Raw genomic sequence first — 15,887 nt, forward strand, 5'->3', positions numbered from 1 at the left:
GGTAGCTTTGCCTCGTGAATAAGAGCTTGTTTGAAATTTAAAGATCCTCTCTACAGCCAGGGAAAATTTTCCATAGGCTATTCAAAATATAAAAACTTAATTTCCATATTTCATACCAGTTTTTATCAGTGCCTCCAATATATGGTAATCTTATATAAATTTCTTACAGAATATTCAGATTATTAGGTGTAGTAATAAAAGTATTTTGGTATTGATCTTTAACTGAAGTTTTAATTTCAGGGCCCTCTTCTTAATGTCAAAAAGTAATTTTCAACCACCGAAACTAAAGGACAAAACAAAATGGTAAGTTAAATAATAGATTTGTAGAATTTTATGGTTGATGGGAACCCAGGTTCAGTTCTCTTATTTTATAATTTATACATGATGAAACTAAAGCCCAGAGGCAGTAAACAGTTTACCAGAAGTTACACGTCTAATTTACTTGCAGAGCTATGGCAAGGACCTAGGTTTTTCTGGTTGGTATTCCTTTATGATGTACTGCTCTCATAAAACTCTGATCATCTTATGTGTTAGCAGATTGGTTAAGAGGTGTGGTGAGGAGAGGATTGGAAGTAAATACATAAAGATTTTAGAGAGTCATATTTTTTTAATTAATTACATGTTGATTTTCATGGAAAGGTTTCCCAGACACCATGACACTTAAAATCAATTCTTATTGACTTTTCTCTACCTTACTTCCTTAATATTCAAAAAGATTATTACTTATTTTCATCCTAATCTCTTCTTTTTTGTACAAAGTAAAGCAGTGTGGTTCATACAAACATCTTTAATTGGATGATAAAAATAGAAATGAATTTTTCTGGTAATGTCTTCCCATATATCTTATAGAAGAAACTACGGAAATAAGTTCCCAAGTTCTTTTTTTTTTTAATTTTTATTTATTATTATTATTTATGCCTACAGCAACTGGTCTTCCTAGCTAGTGTCCCATCCAAGTACTAACCAGGCCCCACCCTGCTTAGCTTCTGAGATCAGACATCGGGCTTGGTCAGGGTGGCATGGCTATAGACCATGGACCGTGGCTGCACTGGGGCGCGAACCCAGGACCTTCTGTGTGTAAAGCAGATGTGCTAACTGCTACACTATTCCTCCAAGTTCTTAAATTCAGTAATTCTTCGTGTAGAGTACATAGATCTCTTTGGGGTTTATGGACCTCAGGATTCTGTATATATGTATATTTATTTTTTGGAGAAGACAGTTTATATCTTATTTCAGATCCTAAGAGGCCCATTCCCAAAACAGGTTCTAAACTACTGTTTTATTTTTTATTAGCCTGTCTATGCATGGTATTATTTAGGAGCCAAGCCATTCTGGGGATTATGCCAGGAGTGAAAGGCAAATCACACTGTGGAAATAAAAGACTATATTCTACTGCTGGCTGTATTATTTTGTATTGACATGGGTTTCTTCCTATTCCTTGTTACCCCAAGTTCCTAAGCAACTGAAACTAGAGGGCTTTATGCCAGGAATGACTGAATATTCATTCAGGAATGAATGATTGTTAGCTATAACAGCTGAATTCACAATCAGATTCCAAAGCAGTCATGACCATTGGAGTACCTTCCCCAGTCTCAGGTACTATATGACTCCACGTTATCTCCTCCACGAATTCACAATCAGATTCCAAAGCAGTCATGACCATTGGAGTACCTTCCCCAGTCTCAGGTACTATATGACTGCACGTTATCTCCTCCACAAGTCACCAAATATACTGCAGTGATTTGATTTCTCTGAAGAGAACTGCTGTATGGTTACCGTCATTGGTAATGACTAAAGTTATTCTCTTTGGTTCTTGCCCATTCCAGTAGAATCTTGGCAATAGTGTAAATGCCCCTCTTTGCTATTAATAATCAAAACATGGTTCCTTTAATTTATGTCTTTTTATTTTCCCCACTTCATCAATGCAGATAGCAGGAAAACTCTTCTGGTTGCTAAGAAAAACTCTTTCCCTGGTTTATAAGCGAGTCAGTGACCTTTTAAGAGTTTTAGATAATCTCTTACATTACCTCCATGCCATCCAACTTTTTTGGTATAGTAAAACTTTACATATTATATAAATTAGTCAATAAAGTCATTTTAATTCCTAAGTTTAATTCTTAAAACACAAGATTATAAATCCTATAAATGATACGCATACGTGTTTCTACTTTTTATTGTATTTTTTAGAGTTTGTACATTCCTATTCTGTTAACCAATTGCGTTTTACTTAAGAGATGAAACTGACACATGTTTTCAAGGAATATACCGTGCTTTGGGTTTAGTTTTTTGGCTTATATAGAGTTAAAAGGCCTAAGGAAAAAATTATGTTTCAGACTTTCTAACTATTTGTAAGTTAATTTTATTTAACACCAAAAACTAATATAAGTGAAATATTTTTGTACATATCTCTTTTTATTTGAAGGTCATCAACATTCCACAATTTTGTCAAAATAGCACTAACCAAAAACCCCAAAAAAAGACCAACTGCTGAAAGACTTCTGACTGTAAGTCATTGATATTATAGGGGAATTTTTTTTTATAGTTGTGCATTAATTAGGCATATCACTAAAACAAAAGTATTTAGGATTTTTAATTTTAAAATGTTAGTGATCTCTTACAGCAAGAGTCAGCAGACTTTCTGTAAAGAATCAGAAAGTAAATATTTTAAGCTTTTTGGGCCATACAGTCTCTGTTCCAACTACTCAGTTTGGCCATTATTTACAAAAAGAAACAGTGCACTAGACTTTGTCCATGAACTATAGTTTGCCAACCCCTGCCTTAAAGAAACTCTTAAAAATGTTGCTGTCATTTAAAATTAATTACTTTTCTTGGCTTCTAATGTGAATTTATAGAATGTGCTATATGTGTGTTTGTAAAATACTTTTATAGTAGAAAAGTCAATGATTACAGCAATCTAAGAATGTTTTTTAAATGTCATAAAATTTTCGTGTCTGTAAATTAATATAATTTTGCCAAATTAAATGTTTGCAAATGTAGAATACACAAGCTTTTTTCTTATAATGACGTAATAAATATCATTGTTATAGCCAAGGTTGTAATTTTACAGCCTAGTATATTCACGTTATAAGCTTACCCCACAAAGTTTCCTTAATTTTATAACATACAATTACAAATTCTCTAATATTTTTACTAATTTGTTGTCTAATTTATTTGTATTAGTAGGCTCCCATAAGCTTGTGTCTGATAGTTATGAATGGAAAAGTACAAATAACATCTCTACAACTCATAGATGTAAAAGCATACTCATGAAGTTGTTTTGTTTTGTTTTTATTTAGCACACTTTTGTAGGGCAGCCAGGTCTTTCCAGGGCCCTAGCTGTTGAACTATTAGACAAAGTGAACAATCCAGACAACCATGCACATTACACTGAAGGAGATGATGACGACTTTGAGGTAAAGAGTGTTTGCAACCTAATATTTGAAAAGAAATGTTTAATGTGGCCTTGGAGTTTGTTTTCTGTGTTAGTCTTGTAGTTAAACCCACAGATTTGGCTACAAAGATTAATTAGCAATGTAAACTACACTTATCCTGCATATAATTACCAGTTGAAGCTTTTTTTTTTAAATTTTGGCATAATACACATAGCATAATCATTTCTGAATCCTAGTTCTTTCCAGAAATTTGTAGTTTCTTTATTATAATGATCAATAACAGAATATAAATAATTTTTAAAATTAAGTTGAGGTTCCTATAGAAATTTTATTCTTTCCAATATTTGTTCAAAATATTTCTTATATAATTACATGTAGAGCTATTCATAACTGTGCTTGCCTTCTCTGAAAATTATTATCTCTGAAAATATTGTAGAATTATTTTTTGACTATTTGTCATATTTAACAATACTTATTGGCAGGTACCTATTTATGCCTATATATAACACAACTATATTTTTTTCACTAGTGTCTCTTCCTTTTCTTTTATTATTCTTTTTTATTTCTGTGTTTCTCTGAATCTATTTCTTTTTATGCTTTTATTTTTATAGCTCTAGCTTCACCTCTGGCAAGACTATAGAACTAAACTTTATGTGTTATTACTTATTGAAGGAAATTTTCTACTTCATGTTCTTAAATTATACCACATAAGTGTCATGAAAACTGCTAATACTCATTGGATAGTCATTGTGTACCAAGTATTAGGCCAAGTAATTTCCATTTAACTCACCTAATACTCAGAAAAGTCCTTTGCAATAGGTACTATTACTGTCCTCATTTTACAAATGATAAAATGCAGAAGAAAGAATCATATGGTTAGTAAGTAGTCTAACCAGGATTTGGATCTAGGCAAACTAACTTTAAGGCCTACTCACTTAATTAATCCATTTAATAGAAATGTCATAAAACAATCTTTGAAAACATCATTGCTTAGTATATAGCATAGTCTTATCATGTACTAAAATGAATATCATGTACTCAATGACTATTTTATTAAATGTTTAATGAATTTGAATTGAAAATGTTAAATAAAGCAGCCATACATAGATTTTTTTTCTATTTAAATCATCAATTGCAGACTTGTAATAGATTTTAATCCCCTAAAAATTAAAAAATTATTTAAATTGTTTTAGCTTAAATTTAGAATAGGCTATTACTTGATTCCCCAATTAGTCTTCCACTGGTCGTGTAAATAACCAAACTCTTTTATTCCCCCACACCATTTTGCTGGGATTTGCAAATCCACTCTACCTTCTGAGTTCGCTGTTTCTGTTTAATAATATTACCATACTTTTAATCTTTGAAATATAAAACCTTGTGCCAGGCAGTTGGGACTACAATGGCGTATGAGAGTTGGTACTGTCCTTTCCTTAAAAGAACTTATGGTATAATCTCAAAGGAGATTCAGAAATACAAACAATAATTTATAAGTGTGATAACTAGTATAGACTGGAAATATTAGGTGCTATGGAGGCATATCATAGGAGCAAGGAAGGACTCACTGTAGAGGTCGTATGTGAGCTGAAAAGCTGAAGGATGAATCGGAATTAGAAGAAGAGAGCTAGCAAAAGGTGTTTTAAGCAGCAGTAATAATTTCATGTGTAAAAGCCTGATGATAAGAGAGAAGACAGTGTACTTGAACAAAAGATAAGTTAGTCTGGGTAGAGCAAAAACAAGGAAGGAAGTAGTTGGAGATAAAGTTACAGGACTAGACATGAGCCATTTTAAACCATGTTTAAAATTTTGACTTTAGCCTAAGGCAGTGTAACTCATTAAAGAATAAAGGTGTTAACTAATAAAATATGCATCTTTTCAAAGATCTCTTTGACTCAGAATGGTGATTCCATTCCAGAAAACCTGTTAAGAGGATATTGAAGTTATCCAGGATAGATACAGTGGTGTCTTAGATTAGTATGATAGAGCAAGGATAGAGAAAAGTGGTCTAATTCAAGAATTATATGAGAGAGTTGGTGACTGGATGAAGAAATGAAGGGCGGAGGATAAGAAAAGGATTACTCTAGATTTTGACGTGAACATTTGGATGGATATATAAGTGCCATTTATTGAGTTAGGAATACTAGAGTAAAATCAGATTTGGTAAGAAAGATGAGTTCAGTTTTATTTATGCTAATTATGATGTTGCACAGGACTTCCAAATAGAGAAGGCTCATAAGGAGTTAGAGCTATGTGGTTATACCTTGGGAAGAAAAGTTTGGACTAAAGATACAAATTTGAGAGGCATTAGACATAGATGTAGTTGGTATCTTAAGGGGTAAATGATCACTCAAAAACAAGTATATGTAAAATGAGAAAAAAAGAGAGCCTAGGACAGCATCCTGAGATTTCTCCCAAAATTTAAGAATCAGGTAGGCTAAGGGGAATGGCAAAGGATTGATAAAGAACATTAAGGAGAAAAATTTCAGCGAGAATAATGCGTAGAAGTTAAGAAATTTTTGGATTTAGGTGTTGGCATTTGATTACTTTAAAAAGATAATTTTAGAATAGTTGAGGTGAAACTAGATTGAAATGGTTCGAAAAATAAAGTATAGTAATTCATTTATGAAATTTAGTTGGGAAACTGAGGGGTAGGATAGATCAATAGCTGGAGAGAAATGATTTGGTGGGGGATTGATTGATGATGGTTGTTTTCTATGTGGGGCAAAAAAGTTCGAACAGTATTAAATGCTTATGAAAAGGATCCAATAGATAGAGATAGAAGAATCACAAGAAGCAAGATGAATTGGCAAAGTACCTGAGAGGAAGGAGAGGCTGAGATCTAGATTTTGAAGAGGGACTTGATCTGAGAATAAAGAAACACTTCTCTTGCATTAGAGAGGGTGGTTGAGAGTGTAGCTAACAGTATTCTTCTATTTGATGACTTCTGTTTTCTCTGTGAAGTGGCAAAGTCATTTTCTGAAAGTGTGAAGGAAAATAGGTGGGTTTGAAGAGTGGAGAAGGTATGTTGAGGAGATTGGATGGGTTAAATGACTAGAGAAGTGTTGTGGGGAAAAAGCTGAAGTCTCAGATGAAATGAATTTTCAGTATGTTCTGCTGTGTAATTTTCCTCCAGCAGTGATTGGTACCCCAGATGTAAACACAAAAGTAGCTGATTTAATTCATCCATGGTTGTCATTTTGGCCTGCCAGTGTACTGAAGGAGTGTGGGGCAAAGGAAACTTAGGGTATTAGCAAGAGATTGCTTGAAATTATGGACCACCAGATATAACCTGGATAGGAAGAAAAATGTAGATAGGAGAAATGCTGATGGAGTATGAGAAAGTAATGGATCAATGGGCTTGAGATTCCAGTGTGAACATTAAAAAAAGTGTAAGGGAATAAATAAGAGTAAGCTCAAGGGATGAAAAATTTACAGTGTAGTTTGAATTCGTGTATCAGAGCTGATGAAAAGGTCCAGGGTGTGATCTTAGGAGTAGAGAGTGTATTGAAGTATGGGAGAATGTCTTTGGAGATGAGATCAGAAAACTTAAGTCTAGAATAAGTCTGTTGGTATGATGGTGGGTCTTGAAGCAGAGAAAAAAAACATATGAGTCACTGTCTGAGTCATCAGTGAATGAGAGTCATCAAAAATTTGATAGATGGGGGTTGAGCTGAAGGCATAATTTCAAAAGAATCAGGAACTTATAAAACCGGGTAAAAACTCTCACTTTATTTACTATAATATTCTTCCTCAGTCTCTCAGCATCCAGTATTTCTCCCCTCCATGCTCTTTTATCAGATTAATCTCAAAGCCATTTCTGGTGATACCATTCCCTTTCTATAAAATCTCCAAAAAACACCTTTGCTAAGGAAATAGAATTGAGAGGCCTGGCCTAACACTCAGAGCCTTTGCTCATCCTGTCTATCTTTCCAGCTTTGTTATCTCTTCACTACAACCAAACAATAACCAATTCCAATTCCCCTAAATATGCTACAGTTTCCTTTCCTTCTTCCTTCACTTTGTTTATTTCCTTTCTACTGTCAAGAATGCATTTCCCACATTATTGCACATCCAGCATCTACTTGTCCTTCAAGGCCCCAGATCAGATTACAGCTCTATCATGAAGAACTATATGCCTTCAGGTGGAAGTCATTTCTCCATTCTCTGGGCGTTAATAGTAATCTTCTTAATAATGGCACGTACCATTTTCTAATCTTATAAGTATTTGTGTGTCTTATCTTCCTAGACTATAAGCTCTTTGAAGATAAAACTTCTGTCTTTCTTTGAATCTTCAATATTTTATATAGTATAGACATGGAATAAATAAATAAACTTTTAAAGTATCTTAGTGTTCATTGTATTTTTTTGTTTGTCCGATAATTTACCTTATTAGTAGGTAGTAATGTTTGTCAATTAGTGAACATTTAATTAAAAAGAGAAAGTTTGACCTTTTAACTTTATCATTGAAATTTTTTATGCTTACATCCACAGCCCCATGCAATCATTCGTCATACCATAAGATCTACAAACAGGAATGCCAGAGCTGAACGGACAGCTTCAGAAATAAATTGTATGTATTTGGTATGCATTTTCAATTGGTGGTTTTGGAGGATTAAGCTGGATGCTCTTGTGGGTTTTATGGAATAATGAAATCTCAAACTAACAGAGGCTATATACTTTAACATAGCAGAATACCTTTAAAATGAAGGTTGCTTTTCTGGTTTGTAATGAAATTCCCTTGATTTACAATAAATAGTTTTTATTTTCTAATTATAAAGGTAATATATGTCCTTTGCAGAAAATTTGTAAGAGGAAAAAAATAGGAAATCATCATTGCCTATAACCTCATCACCCAATACCAACCCACATATAATATTTTGCTGAATTTCCTTCATGTTTTTCCATGCGTATTTCTACATGGCTGATTTGTAATAGACATAAAATTTTATTTAACATATTCAGAAATATTTTCCACATATTAGCCTACCCTTTATAACCATTATGTTTGATGGTTGCATCTTTTTTCATTGAGTTGATATATTATAGTTGCTATTGTTGGCCATTTTGAATTGGTTTCAGTTCTTTTAGTCAAGTTAACACGAAGATGAATTTTTTTCTAAAATACATATTTTTAAAAAAGAAACTAATTTTTATTCAATAAATTAATCGACATAAAAAATTGTGTATCAACAATAGTTGTCATTTTAGCCACAGTAATTTAGAAGAATAGATTTGCAAAGGAGTTTTAAATATTGGTATATTGACAAATGCATATTTGCTTCAAAAGAAATTTAAAGTAGTTTACAGTAAAATAAGATAAATAAAAATTATAAACCATAATGGAGGAAGGTAATTTATTAAATATTTAGGCTAATTAGAATTATTACAGATGAGCATTTTGTTTAAGTCTGAGTTTTCTTGAACCTAAGTATTTCTAGCTTTCTGGATACAGCATTGGAAATGTAGGTCAATGGAGAGTTAGAATATTCTTCCCATGTCAGTTATTTAAATCTGGCCTATTCATAGTTAAACCAATAATTCAAAGTTTTATCTTTTTGTTAGTCCAAGATTGCAGATGTTCTTGTACTATCTTATATAATCCCAAGCAAATTCTCTGGGCTTCAAGTATCAGGCAGAAAAGTAGTAAAGTTGATATTTTAATATATAGCTGTCTTTATTTTATGCAGCTGTATAGTATTCAATTAATGTAGTCTAATTTATCTTTTCTTATATAACTTTTGGGTTTTGTGTTATATTTAGCAAGGCCTTCCTGATGTTAAGGTTATAAAAGAATTTTCCTACTGTTTTTCATATTTTTACAGTTCATTTTCAATATTTAAGTCATATATAAGATGTTAATTTATTTGGTAGAAGGTATGAAATATGTATTTAACTTCAGTTTCTTTCTAAATGACTACCCATTCATCTCATTGCTATTAAAAACTTAATATTTTTAATAATGGATTTGACATGCCACTTTTATTATATATGAAATTACCACATGTATTTTAAGACCCTGGAAATTCTATTGCATTAACATGTGTAGTCATGTGCCAGAAGCATACTTTTGATTATTATGTCTTTGTAATACCTTTTAAAGTCTAATACCTGTTAGGACTATTCTTCCTTTTACTCCCCACCGCCCCCGCAACACACACACACAAACATACACATCTTGTTGCTGTTCTTTTTTATTATGATACTTGGCTATTGTATTTTCCCTACATGAACTTTTAAGAATCAGCTTAACTAGTTAAAAAAAGTTCTTAGCTGTTTTCATTGATGTATATAGGTATAGATATATAATAAACATACATATATAGTTTCTGTTTCTCTATTGAGAATTTTCATCTGCTTACTGTACCCACCTTTTCTCTTAAATTCTTAAACATATTTATAATAGCTGTTTTAAAGTCCTTGTGTGCTAATTTCAACATCTGTGTCATCTTTGAATCTATTTCTATTTGTTTTTTTCAGCTGGTTATGGTTTCTATTTTCCTATTTCTTCTCTAGTAGTTTATTGTATTTTGGATATTGTGATACAACATTGAGTGTCTGGATTTTGTTCTCTTTATTTAAAGAGTATTTAAAGAGTTAGTTAACTGATAGGTCAACTTGATCATTTCGAAGTGTGTGTTGGGTTTTACTAGCATATTTAGGTAGATCTTTTCTCTGAGTAGAAAACCAGGTATCTTTCCTAGTATCGTTTGATCACCAGGATCTGCATTTAGCTCACAGCACTGTTAATCTCTTTTCTGCCATACTTAGCTTTGGTCATGGGCAATTTAGTATTCAACCAAAGCCTTGAGGGGACCTCTTAGCACATTTCTAGAGCTCCTTCTTTATTCGTCTTTCTCATTTCTGGTGTTCTGCCCTTCAAATTCCTACTTCCCGAGAGCCTCAAATGCCATTCTTTGTTTCCGGCCCTCACTGAGACTGTTACTCTCTCTTTGGGTTTCACTTCCTTGTGCCCTAGTTTGGAAAATGCCTTTAGGTAAAAAGCCAGGGTAAATGTGGATCTTACCACCATGTATCTCCCTTCTCTCAAACCTCGTGGTATCTATCTGCCTTATCCATTGCCTCAGAATAGTCGCTTCTTATAGTTTGCACACACACACACACACACACACACACACACACACTCTTATTGTGTTACATGTATGTAGTTGTTTATAGCAGAACAGTAAGCCTAATTCCTGTTATCTCATTATGGTTAGAACCTGCAGATAAATGAGGATTATATGATAGAAAACTTCCTATCTATGTATTTTCATAGGCCATAGAGATGCACCCAAAGGTATTGCCAGGATTTTCTTTCAAACAAAACAACTTGGGTCCAGTCTCCTACACAAAACAATGGCATTGAAGGCTCTGGCATGCTGTACAGTGAGTCATGACTACAGTAACTTTAGGCTAGTCAGAATTTGATTTTTTTTAAGGAAGACTTTACCTACATGTTAAAACAAAACATCTTAAATATTTACACTAGTATAAATGAAATCTCTCAGTTTATTTTCAGTCACTGAAACTGATACATTGGATGTTGTTCATATTTTACTATATCTTTAATCCAAATTTATGAAACTCATTTTCTTTAGGAATTTTTTTGTCTTGAATTTGCTAGATACATAATTTTACTATTTAAAAAATGAGACTTTCTTTTCTATATTTATACTTTTTATAATTCATCTGTAAACTTGCTTGTCAGTATTTCTAGTTGTGACCAAAAAAAAAAAAAACCAAAAAACTTTAGCTTATCTCTGTCTCAAATGAGTGAAATGGTTCTTTGTGACTTAATAGTAGTGGTTCTTGAATTAAGATATTTTTTAATTATATTAAGAAATAAAGCATTAATGAACAAGGGGTTTTTATTTTAGGTTATTTTTGAAAAGTAGATACTATATTTTATGGAATGTCTTCCAGTCTTTTATTATAAATTTTATGGCATACTGTTTTTGTTTAAGGTAATGAATTATGTACATACTTTGTATTTCTTTATAAATCTTGTTTTTAGGGGTAAGGACAACTGGATGTTTTGAAAGTGGTTTTTTAATGTATTTAGTTTGCCAGGATTATAATTAGGAATCTTGTATCTCTGTGATGCAAATGTATTTTAATTTCTTTTTGGTCTTTTGGTCATTTTAGATTTTAGAATTTTATGATTCTCTATAAGTAGGTAATCATCATTTTCTCTGTTTTAGAATATTTCATATAAAGCAAGTACTCTGAGTATTTGTAATAATTCTAAAGTCAGTCTGAGTAGGCCAGATAAAATGAACATTTAGCAAAGTATTAGATTCCTGAATACCATTGTAACATTTATTTAATTTGACAAATATCATTTGTATTTTTTTAGGTAATTATAGGTAATTTAGGAGGGGTTCATCCCTGCCATAAAATTGTAGCTTAAATTAGCTCTCAAAACAGAGTCTGCAACTTAGAGAAAATCCTTAAAGTGTTTTGTTAGTAATCTACTTTTAATTAACTTTTTAAAATCTGTTATACACCAAAAATGCTATTTAATTCTCTGACTTCAACTGAGAATTAAGTAGAGTTGTTAAGATATGCAATCGCTACTTTGTTTTAGTAAGCATTAAGAAAGGAGTGCTCTTGTAACAAAATAAGAGATCTTTTCCTCCCTCTCTTCCTTCTCCTTACCCCAGTACACATGCTTCTTATTACATTTCCGAGATTAACACTTTAAAATAGTTTGTGAATATCTGTTACCTATTTTGCAGTTGACAAATTACAATTTGAACCTCCGCTGAGAAAAGAAACAGAAGCACGGGATGAAATGGTAGGAATTATGACTTTAAAGTATTTTACACATTAAAATTTGAGAAAACTTATAATTAGGTTATTTTGACTAGGGTACGATGTGTATGTAATATACCATTTTAACCATTCATTTCGACTTTTCTGAAACATTTACATGAAGTTAAGTACTGTATATGGAATTTGATACTCAGCTCTAAGCTCTCAGAATCTTTTGTCTTATTGATTCTGATAGGTTTGTAGTACATTTTTGCATTGCTTTACTATTTTTAATAGTTATTTGTTAATATTGTTTCTTTTTTAACCATTGCTCTTATTCTGAGAGTACTGTTTGGTTAACTCTTTCCTATTTGAAAGGAAAGAAGTAATAGAGCAAGATATTAAGGTCAGCCTAGATGTTATCTAAATCTACTTTATGCTTAAGATTTCGTAAAAACTATAATTTCTAAGGTAATTGTCTTCTGTTAATGGATCTCTTCATCCTTAACTTTTGGAAGTAGTGCTCTTCTTACTATATTTATTGCTGTATAATAAAGTCTCAATGTCCATGCTAGTAGGAAAAAATAGTAGCACCATAAAATGATAAAATGATGATAATGCTGTTTAGTTCTCCATGCTAATGGAGTAGTGATACAAATAATTCAAGGTTAGGTTTTTCTGTTTTGCTTTGGAATATACTAGCATATCGGTAAAGAGGGCTTGTCACTTGAAGCTATATTTAGTAAGTTTATGGAATGTCTTAAGTTTTAGTCAGCTGATAATGAGTCATTGACCCAAATAAGTTCAAATGACAACAAATCTAGCTAGGGATTAAAAAATTGATTGAAAGCCAAGGTGATTAACAATTATGACAACAAATCTAGCTGGGGATTAAAAAATTGATTGAAAGCCAAGGTGATTAACAATTATGACATGGAATGTTTTCTCGAATCAAATAAAATTATTAATATCCCTTATAAGGTAACATTTTAATCTCTTAATTTTTACCTTCTCAGGGAGTATCATCAGACCCAAACTTTGTATTTCAGTGGAATCCTTTTGTTGATGGTGCAAATACTGGAAAGTAAGTTGTTTACTAATATAATAACTTTATTTTACTTGATCATGTAAGAGCAGTATTGGGGGAAGTGATTTATCTTGATAAGCTTTAATTTTCATTCTTAAAACAATTGTATTATGCCTCTTCTCAGTGTAAAGGCATCATGTGTTGATCCTTAAGGGTTTTGGGTTTTGTTTTTTAAGTTAGAATATAGTTTATGTAATGTTAATATACTGAAAGATGAGCCATATGATGTCATGGGAAAAAATACTATAGTAGGAATCAGAAAGCCACAATAATTTCATCTTTGCAATCTAGTTACTTCATATTCTAGACCTGTCTTCCCTCAGCAGTTAAGTGACAGGGATAGCGTAGATGAGTTGTTCCAAACCTGTTGGTGTATTGCAGTGCCTAGAGAGCTTTTTGGAAATACAGATTTCTGGGCCCCCACATTAGGCCTATAGATCCAGGGTTGATAAACTGGCCTATAAGCCACATCTGGCCCACTGCCTATTTTTTACACAGCCCACAAACTAGAATGGTGCTTACATTTTTTAATGATTGAAAGAAAATCAAAAGAACAGATGATATTTTGTTACACATGAAAATTATGTGAAGTTTAACTTTCAGTGTCCATAAATGAAGGTTTGTTGGAACACAGCCATGCTCGTTAATTTATATATTATCTATAGCTGCTTTCACGCTACAACAAAAGAGTTAAGTAGTTATGACCATTGTATGATTTGGAAAGCCTACAATATTTATTGTCTGGCCCTTTATAGACAGTGTTTGCCAACCCTTTCCATAAAATAATAGTCTTTGGGACTGAATCTAAGAATCCTGAAGGTTTCCCAAGTGATTGCAGTGACTGTGATAAGGGTATGGAATCAGTGGGCTATATTAGTGATGTTCAACCTTTGATGTGCCTGGAGGATCACCTGGAGATCTTGTTGAAATGCAGATTCTGATTCAGTAGATCTAGAAGTTACATTTATAAGAGTTTCCAGGTAATGCCAGTGTTGCTTGGTCTGTGGACCCCACTTGGGCTAACAAAGGGCTTGATCATATGGCCAGTTGTATCTATGGTTCACTATGGGTTCCAACTCTAAAATTCTGACTCTGTTTTTTACTAAGTTTAATTTAGTTTTTATTACATATTAAGTGTAGCAAAGCATAACCATAAAGTAAAAAGTCTTTGTGTTCACTGTATAAGAATCTCTATTTTATAGTTATACGATTTGACAGAATGAGGTCTTAGGTCTTCTGATAGATTTTAAAAATACCATGTACTGTGATCTCATTGTCTTTTCTGTCCCCTGATTATAAAGATTTCAATGCACATTGAATAGTGTCTCTATTACGATCATTTATCACCATCTAAATTGCATTTTTGTCTTTGTATTAGATCAACCTCAAAACGGGCAATACCACCTCCCCTACCTCCTAAGGTGAGCTACTTAAAGATTTTAAACAATAAATCCTTGTTTTTAAAAACAAAATAAAAATAAATCTTTGTTTAAAAAATAATTAAATTTAAAAGTAATTTTATTAAATTTATTCAGAATTCTCTTAAACATATTTTTGATAAATATAGTTTTCTTCAAGAGGGGTGTATGAATGTGTAAAATATATTAAAGGAGATTTCATAACAAATACAGTGTTTTAATAACTTAGAAAAAGGCAAAAATAGGTTATTACTCATTTGAGAAAATACTTGGCCACATGGAGAGGAGAGTTCATCATTTACAAAATCCTCATTTACTACTATAATTTGACATTTCAGTGGAGTCATACTTCATTAAGTCAATTTCCTTGCTTGTTTCTAGATATTGAAATTTTGTGCATTGTTTACGTAATTTTATTAGTTATAATAATTTTACCATTTTGGGGTTAGAGTTGATTAAAAATCATATGGCGAATTCATGGTTGTGTTGGGACAGTAACTCAGCTCTTGCTTACTTTGCTTACTTTGCCCAGTAAATTGAACTATATAAAGAAAGAAAAAAAAGCATATCTTCCTCCCCCTGAAGTCTTTGATGTATAAAGATAATGAAGTGTTACTGTTTTATATCCAAATTTATTGAAGTATTTTTGTGTCTCATTATCACTAGCCAAGGATAAACAGTTACCCTGAAGATAACCTCCTAGATGAAGAAAAATCATCAACCATAAAACGTTGCCCTGATTCAGAGAACAGAGCGCCCCAAGTTCTCAGAAGACAGAGTAGCCCAAGTTGTGTTCCTGTAGCCGAGACTTCCTCTATTGGTATGGCTAGCAGTGTTAGCAGCCCTGGAGCTAGATACTGTGATCTGGGTAAATAAATCAAAGTAAATATTGAGAAGAAAGCCATTTTGTTTATAATAAAGAATGTCTTTTTTTTTTAGTCAATTTTAGTGTTTAAAGCTTTGTGAAGATTCTTTAAAATGCCACATGGATAGGCTATAGATTGAGTCCAATTCAATCCTAATTTGATCCTTTACTAAATATCTAGAAAGATGAATGGATGTTCCTGACTTCCAGAAGTCCATGATCTATAGCAGAAGTTATACTCGCATACACAAAACATTAGATAAGACAGTTTGTATAAGTGTCTCGTACAGTAATTGACTACATGTAATAGAAGATGAGAGATTTCTGAGGGAGGTAAGGATTTAAGGAAGAGAAGAGGTGGGCCCTTGCAGAGT

At 32.3% G+C, this 15,887-nt stretch overlaps 1 protein-coding gene across 7 annotated transcripts in view; it reads left to right on the top strand.

Annotated features, from left to right (window-relative positions):
* MAP4K5 (mitogen-activated protein kinase kinase kinase kinase 5) overlaps positions 1 to 15,887 on the top strand; it is a 92,817-nt gene that overhangs the window by 52,680 nt on the left and 24,250 nt on the right. For 5 of the 7 annotated variants that reach the window (XM_039865149.1, XM_039865152.1, XM_039865148.1 and 2 more), the window contains 8 exons: positions 241 to 303; positions 2,423 to 2,504; positions 3,297 to 3,413; positions 7,881 to 7,959; positions 12,128 to 12,186; positions 13,160 to 13,227; positions 14,609 to 14,651; positions 15,315 to 15,516. In XM_039865149.1, the coding sequence (XP_039721083.1) occupies positions 241 to 303; positions 2,423 to 2,504; positions 3,297 to 3,413; positions 7,881 to 7,959; positions 12,128 to 12,186; positions 13,160 to 13,227; positions 14,609 to 14,651; positions 15,315 to 15,516 (713 nt within the window). The remainder of the gene's footprint in view (positions 1 to 240; positions 304 to 2,422; positions 2,505 to 3,296; positions 3,414 to 7,880; positions 7,960 to 12,127; positions 12,187 to 13,159; positions 13,228 to 14,608; positions 14,652 to 15,314; positions 15,517 to 15,887) is intronic. The other 2 variants (XM_039865151.1, XM_039865150.1) reach the window with 1 other exon arrangement.

This window comes from Pteropus medius, unplaced genomic scaffold, assembly GCF_902729225.1.
Source record: "Pteropus medius unplaced genomic scaffold, Ma_sr-lr_union100, whole genome shotgun sequence".
Classification (NCBI taxonomy): domain Eukaryota; kingdom Metazoa; phylum Chordata; class Mammalia; order Chiroptera; family Pteropodidae; genus Pteropus; species Pteropus medius.